General features: G+C 40.0%; 1 protein-coding gene across 8 annotated transcripts in view; it reads right to left on the bottom strand.

Annotated features, from left to right (window-relative positions):
* Window positions 1-12,972, bottom strand: part of klc1a (kinesin light chain 1a) — a 57,384-nt gene that overhangs the window by 43,230 nt on the left and 1,182 nt on the right. For 7 of the 8 annotated variants that reach the window (XM_044166788.1, XM_044166780.1, XM_044166782.1 and 4 more), the window contains exons 2-4: window positions 5,840-6,107; window positions 4,254-4,484; window positions 2,123-2,201 (exon numbers count right to left, since the gene is read on the bottom strand). In XM_044166788.1, coding sequence (XP_044022723.1) covers window positions 2,123-2,201; window positions 4,254-4,484; window positions 5,840-6,106 — 577 coding nt within the window. In that variant the 5' untranslated portion in view covers window position 6,107. Of the gene's footprint in view, window positions 1-2,122; window positions 2,202-4,253; window positions 4,485-5,839; window positions 6,108-9,142; window positions 9,273-12,972 lie in introns of all 8 variants that reach the window. The other variant, XM_044166781.1, reaches the window with a different exon arrangement.

Below are 12,972 nucleotides of genomic sequence, written 5' to 3'. Positions count from 1 at the left end.
TGTTTCTTGATCTTTATGCATCTTAAATGGATACAGCTGGTGATATTCTATATGTTTGTTATTGTCAACAAATAATGAAATAGTTCTTCTCTCAGTACTTTCTGACTTCCCCTGCCTGTCATTGGCTCTCAGCTCCAAGCCTACTGATTCCTACTGAAGCCATAAAAACACCTCAAAAATATAGTTTCATTCTTAAAAACAGCTCAGTAATTTCCTAAAACAGCTGGTCACTGTAGTTTTTAACAAAAACAGGAGGAAATAGTGCATTTGTTGGGGACTATTTTCAGCGGCGGATGAATCCACATTTGGTGCTCTAGTGAGGACGGTGTAGGTGGGACTGATCAAAATAAATAAACTACAGTGTGTGTGTTCAGGAAGGAACATGTGACAGTGCAACAGTGCGGCTCACTGATGTGTTTTTAATAGTTTTTGGACAACAATGGAGCTCTATGGCTCAGAGGATGAAGATACATTAGGCTTTGGATACACACACACAACACTTTCTTGAATATAAATTCACTATTCTACCAAGTCAGGTTATAATCTTAAAATCTACAGTATTTGACTGGACCTCATATCGTTAAGATGAAATGAAGACTGAATTAAATATTAAGTTTAAACATTTATTACCTTCATTAAATGTGTTCTGCAAGATAAATTTCCATTTTGACCGAACCTCCAGCTGGTAGGTTAAATCAAACAGTTTAACAAAGAAGAAACTAGGAGGACTGGAGTGCAGAGAGCTGCAGTCTGGCTCCGACAGTGATCTGCAAAGTGTGAACCAGTCTGCTGTCCATTTTGTCAGCAAAACTGGCTGACAAACTGGTGCCAGGAGCCAAATGGGAATCACCTTGGTGCAAAAAGGGTTAAAAAAAAAAAAAAAAAAAAAAAAAAAAAACTCGATCAAAGCCAAGTTTGGGAACAAACAGTTAGCTGTTTTTTGTGGGTCCCTTTTTCCAAACAGCCAAATTAGTGCTGTAGCTCTTCTGGTGGGGCATTGGACATAACTGTAGTTATAATCCCTGTCAAATGAGGCTTTGGTAATTGGTTTTACAAAGAGAAACAGGTTGAAGCTAATCAGAATTATGTGCTTTCACTTTTTTTGCCATGGTATTGATACCAAATGTTTAGATTTTAAGCATTTCATTCATATTCAAAGCCCCAAACAGTTCATAACAACTACTACTGTGGTCTTGCCAAACATAATTTCACCTGACTACTGCCACACAAAAACAACACACTGTAGAAGTCCTGGAACTATATAACGCCAATCTGGTTGGGAGGTTTTCTCCCCATTTGGCCTCCCTCCAGGCTAAACTAGGTCCTGACTAATGGGCCTTTACAGCCAACACAGCTTTAGTGTCTGGACTACCGAGCTATTGAAAGACAACCCCATCAAACACTGAGGAAAGGGGCGGACATGAAGAGTGGGAGCAAAGAAAAACTGGGGTTTGCATGTGTAAGAGTGGTAGAGTGAGGCACGGAAAGCGTAAGTAGAGAGAGATGAAGAGACAAAGATTTATGAGGCTTAAGAAAAGTGCAGAAAAGTGATGTATGGCAGGAGAAACTCTACCATCATATATTATGTGATATATTCTGACTCTGGGGACATCCTCTGACTAGACTTTGGTATATTAGTGTTGTTGGTGCAAAGATTGAAGTTTTGTTCCCAGAGGACTAATCAATTTTACAGCAGTGACATTTTCAAAATTACTGCCACCATCAGAAAACAAAAAACAAAAACTAAAAACTAATTTCTAACAAAAACCTGCACGTCATTAGTCAAACCTTCAACTGCTAAGTATTAATGTGGTGGAAGCTGAAGTTAACTATGTCTTACAGCTATTCCATAACACATTGCAGGTAACTATCTTTCAAAATACACAATACTGCTATTGCTTTAATCTTACTCCTATCTTCGCTTCTGTAGCCGCAGAAACATTTAGGACTTAATCTGGGTCACAGACCTGCTTCCTGTCTGTGGCCACATGACAAGAGCACCCCTACAATTACATCTACGTACGTCCCAAGGCCAGGAACCCATTAGATATTTGGGCCCAGGACTAAACATGCTTGAGAATACTCCAGAGTAGAGGGAAGAAGAGGAATGTGGTACACTTACTGCCTGGGGCTTGGTCGTCCTGGTCATCTGGGAAGAGATCGTCCAGAGTCTCTTTACTGGAGTCAGAGTCCTTCTCCTCCTGAGAGGGGAGTGAGGGAGAGGGGAGAGAAGGAGGATATAGGAATATATAGGAAAAAGGGAGAAAGATAGAGGATAATGAATGAACTGACTCAATGTTTTCTAAAATTCATAGAAGAGCATTACCGACTTCTTTGTTATCTGCTGATGCAGTCATTCGGTAGCCTGGGACCCATCAAGCACATTTCAAAATGTTAAAATACTTGATAGTTTATATTGATAACTTTTAATCGACTGCTGCTGATAAGGAGTTTGGGGAAGTGACTTAAAAGCCCAAAATAGAAGGAATCAGTGGGAGAGAAGGTACAGCAGGAAATGTGACTCTTTCAAAAGGAATGGAAACTACATAATGAAACAAGGCTGATAATCCTGGAGAGAGGAAAAACCCCCAAACTTAACTTGTTTAAAAGCAGAACGTCTAGTGGTTAGCGTGGAGACACGAGAGCTTATTCAGATATTTGACACAAATAATCAAAAAAAGAAAAAGAGATGCATACCAATGACTGATGAAACCAAGTTAAAGTCAGTACAAATTAACCACTAAGGGAAGCTCGAGACATATTTGCCATTTTCTGCTGCACTTCCTTCAATGACAAAATCTGGAACATGTATCCCATAATTGTCTACTGTGTGTGTTTTGATTATAATGCAGACTTTGTAGAGTGCTGTAGATGTGCTCTCTGAGCACCTTCTGGTTTGCAATTGTGACCCAAGAGTGAGCAGATTACTGCTCCAAACAAAAATTACACCTGCTGATTTTAGCAATTACCGCTGCCTTGTTTTAGGCATTCTCATCAGTAGTGTCAGCTAATTGTTGAAATAATAACTTGCATACTTTAATCACAGACACATGACCACTGCTGTGGACAGTAAGGCTTTATTTGCCCTAGCTAGTTTGAATGTGATGTATTCTCTCCATGAATCTTGGGGGATTTCTGTCTGTTCTCACTGGTTAGTCACCATCTCTTATTATTCTCAGTCTTATGTGATTGGCCTAGGGATTCACTGATCCAACTTTATTTCCTCCCAAATACCAACACCACGACTCAGTAGGGGTGTAATGGTACACAAAATTCACGGTATGTACCTCGGTTTTAGGGTCACGGTTCGTTACATTTTCGGTACAGCAGGGAAACAAAAAGATGTATTTTTGTAATTAATTTGAAAAATGTAAACATTCAACAGCGGCTGATCGGCCATGATTCTTACTGTAACAGTTAATGCACTCAAATACTGTCATATTGTCAATAAAAAATAAATAACAAATAAATAACACAAATGTCAGTAATGCTGCATTGTGAGACTCTGACCTGTTGATAATTTCTGAACACATGCAGCTTCTGCTGGTTTACACAGGGCAGGTACAACAGACTGACTGAAATGCACATGTGAAGACACATTGTAGCGTGGCTCAAGCACTATTCTCTACGACCCATAGACTTTATATATTGACCGAGTACGGTCGCAAATCTGAAGCAATAAATATTCCTATAGCATCAGTTATTGATTTGGTATGGTCTGAATCTGCAGTCAGAGGCTGAACGCTGAGGGGAGAAGGACTCTCTTTCCAGTCTGTTTTTGTTTCGTTCTGCTAATTGACACATTCAGGTGAAATTGACATGTTTGAAGTGTTTCCACAAACATACCCGACTTCAGTTGAACAATGTCGGCATACAGTTTGCCACTCATAGTTGCCCATCGTAACTAACCGGGAAACCATAATGCTCCCATACAGTGGATCAAAATGTCACGGGAGGATCCTCCAGCTCTGCGTTTGCCGTTCGGAGGCAGCAACACTACATGAGCTTGACTAACCGGGCTAAGCCGACTAGCATAAATTAATGTAACTGATAGCGAAAACACTTCACGGCCGATACCCAATCCGCTTCATAAGGTCAGGATCCGCGCCGATATAGATCCATTGTATCAGATCGAGGTATCCCTACTCTGTCACTGGAGTTTCTTTGCTTTGGAATCCTACTTTAGTCATAAGATGTCAAACGTATTAAACATGAGGGCACGATAACACTCTGAAGAAGACCCGAGGACTTACGGATGGGGACAAGTCCTCGTCGTACTTCTTCAGCTGGTTCATGAACTCCAGGTGCTTCTTCTCCTCCTCCAGCTGGGCCACACTCTGCTCGCTCTTCTGCAGTTTCTGCTGCGTCCCGGCCAGCTCGTCCCTCAGCCACTGGTTCTCCTGGCAGAGCCGGCGTACCTGAGCCCGTAGCTTCTGCTTCTCCGACTCCACCGAGCTCAGGTGGCTCGACAGCGCCATCATCACCTGGACAAAGAGGAGCAGCTTTTTCTTAACACACACAAGTTGCTACATAGTTCAATAATACAAATAATATCACATAGTTTGAATTTGGGAGTACGTTATTAGGTTGATCAAGAACACAATAAATTCAGGTATCGCCAAGCTACACTTTGGGTAAAAGTATCCACCTAATAGCATACGCTCTAAGGTGAGAGGCTGGGAGGGGTGTAATTAGACAAAGAGTTTGAAGCATAGAGACATTAGGGGTGTTAGTGCAGGAAAATTATGCAGAAAAATATGAATCACCCTGTACTTTACCACAACTGCAAGCTACCCAAAACATTGAAGGTGGATATTAAAGTCTGCATGGTGCAGTGTATTGTATATTTAATAGATAAAGCCTGCTGGGAGATGAGATGCTAAAACATCGACAGTGACTCATCGGTGTTTGCCAACTGAGCAATGACACAACCAACTGTTTTCAAACTTTCTCTGAAAAATCTGCATTTTTAAAATGTTTTATTTCTGAGCTGTAAAAGCTTCTCTCTTTGTTTCTGTTCACTTTCTTCAGGAGGATTTGGGAAGTATTTGTGATTTTTCCACTACTATTACACTAGAGGAGTCTTTGGAAAACACTGATTTTAGAATACTGTATGTATTATTTTGTGTGTACGTTTTGTTTTCAAATACGCTTCTATTTTAAATGTATAAATTCACACCTCTAACCACTCCCATGGAGCCTACCTGAAAAGAAAAATAAATAATTTCTACATTGAAGGTCTGATATTAGTCAGCCTGGTGAGCTCCTCTGGAGCTGTGCTGCCGACAGGACAGCTAGTTCTGAGGATAGTGACACCGTAACAAGGTCGAAGTCGGAGTGGACTGAAGAAATTAACGCTTCACTAGAACTTAGGCACCGCTGATCGTCACGTCTGGTGTGAATTTGGGCTAAACGTGGGGGATAAATCTCTGTTCTATACCAGAGAGTAAACTCTCAAAAAAGGTAGAGCTCCAGCAACAAAAACTACCACAAAAATGTTGACCCTATTTTCTTGAAGCTTCTGAAGTTTTTCCCTTGTAATTTTTACTGGATAAGCCAGAGAGGGCATCAATCCAGGTGGTTTGTTTTTATTTCACTTTTTAAAATAATGTGTATTAATTATTTATATTTTCAATAAATATATTCACCTTGTTTTGTTGCAGTTATTTAAGAAAACTAAATAAAATATTATTCACAAAAAACAGACAAAAGAATGGCTTGTAGCCTGGATCTGTTGGATATTCAGTACAGACCAACCTATACATAACAGAAAAGCCTGATATTTCAGTTCAGTGATTCACCAATGATTGACAGACTCTGTGAAGCTGTAGACACATACCTGTGCCTCGCTCAGCCCGAGCTCCAGCATCTCCAGGGACTTGCGGATCATGTGGGACTTCTCCTCCACCAAAACGCCCTCCTCGTCTTGCTTCAGGCAGCACAGCGTGCCCAGCAGGCCCTCCAGGATAGAGTGGTGCTCCTGCTTCAGGGCATCCAGCCCCTGGATCACCTGCTTGGTCCGGGAGATGATCTCATCCTGGGACAGCCTCTCCCCAGGGTTCTCCTCCTCCTTCACGCACACCATGGTGGACATGTCCTCACGCATCCTGTTAACAACAGAGAAAGGAAAGTTAATGTCAAAAAGATGTATAAATACATTTGTTTGTTTTAATGCTGTTTTATACAATATGTCCCCGGAGATCAGACATATCAAACCAAGAAACTTCAATGCCAAAACATTTACATAACACAGTAAAAAGGCTGTATAAAATTAATCTGACATGGATGTCCTCATAAAACTTAAGTATACAAAAATCAGGCTCCAATGAATGCAGGAGGGCAAATCATTTTCTAGATCGTGACAAAAACTAAAAGCAGCTTGTTGTCATCTAAAGACTCTCAATGTGTTGACATTAGTGCCCACTCGTCTTATGACTTCTATGCTCGTTAAGTCCTGATAAGAAAAATTAATTACATTTAACGCAACAAAGGCTTGATCGGGGTTAACGTTTGCTGGTCTCATGGCCACTACACAGCCTTTTACCACCCTGCCAGTGATTCATCTCCCTTTACAATCAATACTCAAACAAAAACAAAAGGTTAGACCCACGTGTTTGTGACTGGACAGTTCTTGGTTCAGGAGTCTGGGTGGTTCAGGTTGAGTGAATTAATAAGAAATGTTCATGCTTCCCTCTCCAACTACAGTCAAGGTGCCTTTGAGCGAGGCACTGACTGAGCCACCTGCTCTGCTCGAAAAGCTCAGTACAGTGTGTGAGCAGCAGAAAAAGCTGGATAAACACAGGTTAAATGTAATGTGGCATTTGTAAAATGCTGTTTGAAGTGCTCTAAAAAACCCGAGGAGTCATCACTTAAGAAGGGACTTTGGTGCAGCTGTGATGAAAAGTTTAACCCAAACTACAGACGCTAAACCTGCTGCCTGCTGACAGTTCAAATCCAGATCTGAGGCTTGTGGTCTGTGTGTGGTTTGCAGATAACGACAGGTATGAGGTGAGGATTATTAGAAAGGAAAACTCTGAAAGGAACTAGTAGAAAACTTAAAGTACATGATGAGTGGCTGCCACTGGTCTTCACATTTGTTTTGTTTGGTAACCACAATATTATAGTGTTGCATCTTTAATATGAATTTAAGTCAGCATTTACTAGCTTTACCTGTATGTAACCAGTTTTAATCCAACCAAAAACCTACTAAAATACGACCCAATCTTAGAAAAATCAGGTAGGATATAGTTTTAAGTTATAATTTTGCCATCTTTGGAAGTTTGATTATTAATCCTCTACTGCAGTTAGAAAATACTGTACAGTAAAGTAATAGTGACCCTAAACATTCATATTCATGATTACAATATCTCCAATAATAATCCGCTTCTTAGTGCTGCCATAATGCGGTCATAGCACATAATCAGATCCTGAATCAGTCTTGGTGATTAAGGAGGAAGACTATTAGGCGTAGCAGGTAAAACAGGTGCTATTATTATGCACATATTAGCTAAACACTGCAGGTTAATATCTGTTCCTCTGACATTGACCCTCAACACACTCCCAACGCACACCTTCCCACTCCACCCTGACTTTCTTTGCTTTGTATTCATTACACACACAAACTTAAGAGGATTATGACTGAGCGCTTCGGCAGCAGTTGTAGCGAGCTGCCTAATAAATCTCTGCGAGCATGCCGAACTGAAACTGCAAACACTCTCTCGGCTGAATAATTACAGACACACTGTCTGAAGTTATGTTTTACTGCATGGCTCTGTGAAAAATACAGAAATGAAACAACTCTTGGGTGTGACTGAACTAACAGTCTTATCCTTAACGTTGCAATGACTTGAACCAGCGTGCCCACCTCAGTATAAAAGCTGCTATGGTGTCAGGTGAAGACAGCAGACTTGTCCTAAACTGCCTCAGATTTCATATTTTAGTTAAATGTGGAAGGACAAAAAAAACAATAGCCGAAGACCGCCCTCAGCAGACGGAGGAAGAGCTATATCCCTGATCGCTCCATGTGACTCAGCAACCAGCCTGCAGCCTATCAGCTGACAGCAGGGCAGGAAACTGAGCTGTGTGGAGGAGGAGATGGAAAACAGCAGCTCCAGGTGAGCAGAGCTGTGCAGCACGAGGGAATTTTCAGTGAAATTTACTTGAAAAAATCAATAACATTAACCTCAAACTTGTACTGGTCGACCCAACTACATTTTCAGAAGAATTTCCTAATGTGGTTGGCAAACTGCTAAGAGGCTGATGAAGCAAAATTATCAGTATTTATCCTGTTGTTGGTATTTCACTTGTTTCATCAGTTTCAAATGACACTTTAATAATGCAGTTACTTTCTTACAAACACCTACAAATAAAATAATTAGGATTTCATCATAGATTAACCTGCTGATTGTTTTCTCGATTAACTGATTAACTGTTTGGTCTATAGATTGTCAGAAAAAGGTGAAAAATGCACTTCGCAATTCCCCAAAGCCCACAGTGACGCCTTATAATTGCTTGTGACAACAGTCCAAAAGCCAAAATATTCTGTTTATTATCAAATAAGATAAAGGAAACCATCAAATCCTCACAATTAAGAAGCTGGAACAAGGTAATGTTTTGCATTGCAGCTTGAAAAATGACTTAATTGATTAAGTAGTGGCAGCTACATTTTCACTTGACTAATTGATTCGTTGACTAATCATTTCACCTCTAAAAAGAATATATTTTTACTGACAATACTTATTATAAAATAGCTAACAGTAACTCCACATGAGATATAACAAATTATATTGTCTGATGATAACAACAGTCATACCTATCTGAGTGGAACAGCCACCACTCAAACACTTAAATTTCTACATGTAGCATCATTTGGAGTTTTTAATTATGTTGCAGAGAACAGATGGGCTGCTTCAGTAGTGAAAGTGGCTTTTGAAACTTGGGGATAAATTACTGCTGTGGCTTGTAATCTACCAATTAATTAGGAAAATGCACATCATGTCAGTTAACGCCGGTGTTTCCTTCACATCCATTCAGCTACCAGTCCCTCGCTGCTGTAAATGAGCTGAAAAACTGATCAGCACACCTTGTTTGCACAACACATATCCTTCAAGATGTTAAATATCAAAATAAAAGTTGTTCTTACACTGCAAAACAAGTCGAACTGGATCCTTGAAAGGGTCAAGCAGTGAGCCTGGGTATCAATCAAAAATCACTGCTTTATACCCCACCAACACAAAGCAAGGTCAGTTTTCAACCACTGGAAACATCCCAAACTGCAAAGAACAAGACAGACAACAACTATCATTGCAGGCTGTGCAATACAGAAGTGAAAGTGACAGGACAAGCCTTTCTTCCTGTTGTGATCCAACAATCTTTTATTTCTGGCATCAGATGAGTCTCAGAGCACAAAGCACTGCAGGGAAAGGCAGAGAAAACTATTTCTGATGTTAACTTTTGAAATGTAAATAGCTGGCATGCAGCTGAGCGCCCGGGGACGCTGCAGCTCCTCATATATGCAGGTTAAGGCAATGAAATGAGGCGATGGGGAGGCTGAAGACAAATGTGGTGGGGGGTAGGGTATTGGGGGCAATGAAGAAGAGGAACAGTAAGTGCTTGCTCTGGGCTTCATGCATGAGGATGGGGCCGGCAGCAGGAAGAGCAGCACTGCGGAGAATCTTCGTCAGCGATGTGTGGGCTGATAGTCATCAGATGAGCTGTGATTTACATCCACGTTTAAAGAGAGAGAGAGTCTGAAAGACACTCTGAGCCTCTACAAGTTAATTTTACTGGATCACTTCTAATTATCCATGATTCAAATGATGCAACAGTTGTTCTACCTGTGTCCTGTCGATGAAAACATTTTGCATTTGCAGCTATCAGCGCTGAGCACCAAAGACTGAAAAAATGCTAAACCATAAACACAAAGGAAAAACCTTTTAAGTTGCTTATTTACACATCCAACAGATATGGAGCAACATTAGCATTCATTTTGAGTCGTGTCTCTAGCCACCTGACAAATTAAAGTCCAGTGTTCACTTTCCTTTTAGCTCCGTTATCGCTTTTTCACTGCTGACGTTTGGTGCTAGGCAGTTAGTGTAACGTGGGTTTATCAGAGCTTTTTGCTTAAAACAGTCGAAGACGACCCAGATGAGAGCGGTGAGAGTGAACCAAAGCAGTAAAGTTGCAGTCTGGAAAACAAAAACAACGAGCTAAAAGATGCTATAAAAAGCTGGGTGAGAATTATTCAAGTTAATATAAAAATACTGATTACTGCTGGTTTAAAATGGTTGTTTACATATATCTTGTGCTGTCCACGTGCTGGAGTCTTTGAATTCACTATTCCTGCAAAACATCAGTCTTACTCAACTATCATGTGACGACACTGGCTGTTTGCTTCAGAGACCAAGAAACGGGTTAACAAATCAAGTAGGCACGAGACATGACACTGCACGGCTGAAACACAGGAAATGACAAGTAAGATTGTTATCAATAATGGACTCATTTGGTTTTCTGTTTCTGGTGGACATTAGGAGGTTGAACTCTGAAAATGTCTTATTCTAAACTAACCCAACACAGGAACATAGCTGCCTTATTCTGTGTGAATTAATTTGCTGCAGCCTGCTGTGTTAAACTGTGTGTCATCTCCTAAAATGAGTTGCAGGCTCACTTCTGGTAAGCCCTCACATGACAAGAGCGCCAATGATTTTTTTTTATTTTATTTCCATGAGCGAGCCTTGGGCGAGAGATTAAATTTATCATCGCTAAAGTAGATGCTCTGATCTACAGAGACAGTAGTGGCACCGCTCGCTCCTTGCTGCAGCACCCCGAAGGCTGAAAGATACCGAGAGAATATTCTGGATTTATTTTGACTTTGATATATAAGTTGCTTCAGAATCTCCACTGATTAATTTTCAGGCTTTAAGACTGTGTTACCAAAACTAGGTTGAAGAAGAACTTTGAGAAAGTAGACTGAGTTCCTGCTGATTTCCTCATTTGGCCATACATCATCTCTGTGCCTCTCTACCAGACATTTGTCATAGCTGGTAGCATTATTTCACACAATGTAATTTACGCCAGAGCCATTATGAAAGAACTGGTTGTCTGATTGGCATATGACAGCGCCATCTCACCGTAACACGAACATAAATTCAGAAAACCTGTTTAAAATATGACAATTTTGACAATCTGCAACAAGAATAGCAGCTTGCAGGTGAAGCCGCTCCAATGCAGAAACCTCAACAATAACCTATATATTTAATATTTGAAATGTTGCCTCTCTTACTAAATTATCGGGCAGAAGCTTGGTAAGTCAGCGTTTACTCAGGACTGAAAGTGACAAGATTGGTAACAACATAAGTTGCAGGACAGGGCAGGACAGAAAAGAAAATCACTCTGTTGTCATCTTCTAGTCTAAATCTGTTTTATTCGGGATGTCTAATGTGTGTGTAGGTACAGTGCATGCATTAATAACTTGCACTAAATGTAAAAAGTATACCTCTGCATTAAGCCTGTCTTCAGTATGTTCACTACAGCTGTTATTATTTCATTGACAATGTAAACTCAGTTGCTGTTTAAAATGAACCTAGCCAAAACTAATGCAGTCTAATATAAACAGCAATAGCAATACATCCTACCTTCATGAAAGTTATAAAGTTCAGTTTTTGTTGAAACTGTTTACAGAGGTGTTCATTTATGGTAAGACAAACATTTCATCAAAAACATGTCAAGAAATACAACGATATAAAAACACCAATCTTCACATTTGCCAAACTGAAACCAGCAATGTTTGGATTTTTTTGTTTGATAAATGACTTAAAACAATTATTAAAATTATTAAAATAGTCGCAGATTCATTTTCTGACAATCAACAAATTGATAAAAAGGTCTAATGGTGACAGCTCTATACAGCAGCACAAACTGCAGCCTCCAAAATGACAACAAACTTGAATCAACACCTCTCTAAAACCACTTCAACAATAACTGAACGTTATAACCTTCATGAAGGGAGGATTTATTGCAGGACTGTTGTATTTGACTCATTAGTTTAAGCTAAATGTACCTAATTAAGTGGCAACTGAGCGTATTACTTATTAACTAGTCAAAGCTCATTATTAAGCAGACTACAGTGAAGGATACACAGACGATCTTTATGCAGCAAAAGACACAAGCCAAATCTTTTCCCTTTCTGCATCTACTGTCTGTATGCTGTGGGTTTGACCCTTAGTGTCCCTTTATGCTTATTCTAATTTAAGCCCAACCAATAAATCAGATGGGCTGATATATCACCTGAGATTAGTTTATTGCAGATATATCAGTACAGGCATATGTGTCGGCCATTAAGTAACAAGAAATTACAGTACAGAAATGCTAAAATATGTCTAAGGTATTTTAGAAACAGTGTCTTATTTACAGTATAAGCAAATTGAAGGAATTCTAAATCAAAAACATCTGTTTACGTTTTGTGTTTCATAAATAGATTTTTAAAACTCTCAAATATTAATATTGGTTTCAGCCTCACAAATCCAGTATTGGTTGTGCTGTAATTCAAATATTTATTCTCAATTACTTCTCTGGCATGTCTAAAAGTACACAACAGTACAATAAAAAAGCACTAACCTCCAGTCAGTGTCAGGTTTTGGCAGGCGTTATGTTTTAGTTATATGCTGGTTTATACGCTTCACCTGCAAAAAGCGACCTGCAGCATTACAACAAAATCTGCAGTGACAACACATAATTATCATTTCTCACCAGCTGTAAGAAGTCTATAAAAAAAGGTCAACACACAAAACCTCTGGGATGTTGGAGCCAACAACAAGCTGTCCCCCGGAGAGCAGAGGGGTGTTAGCCTGGAGGAGGAGCCCTGCAGGTTGTCATGAGTGCTCCTTTGGGTGGATTGAACATTAAAAGGCTGCAGGGCAATACTTGTGTTTATCCCTGAGATTTCTGTCATGCAGTGTTGACTCAGAGATTGCG

Source organism: Siniperca chuatsi, linkage group LG15 (genome assembly GCF_020085105.1).
Source record: "Siniperca chuatsi isolate FFG_IHB_CAS linkage group LG15, ASM2008510v1, whole genome shotgun sequence".
Classification (NCBI taxonomy): domain Eukaryota; kingdom Metazoa; phylum Chordata; class Actinopteri; order Centrarchiformes; family Sinipercidae; genus Siniperca; species Siniperca chuatsi.
The sequence above is the reverse complement of the archived record's forward strand: the minus strand, read 5'-3'. Positions and strand labels throughout refer to the sequence as shown.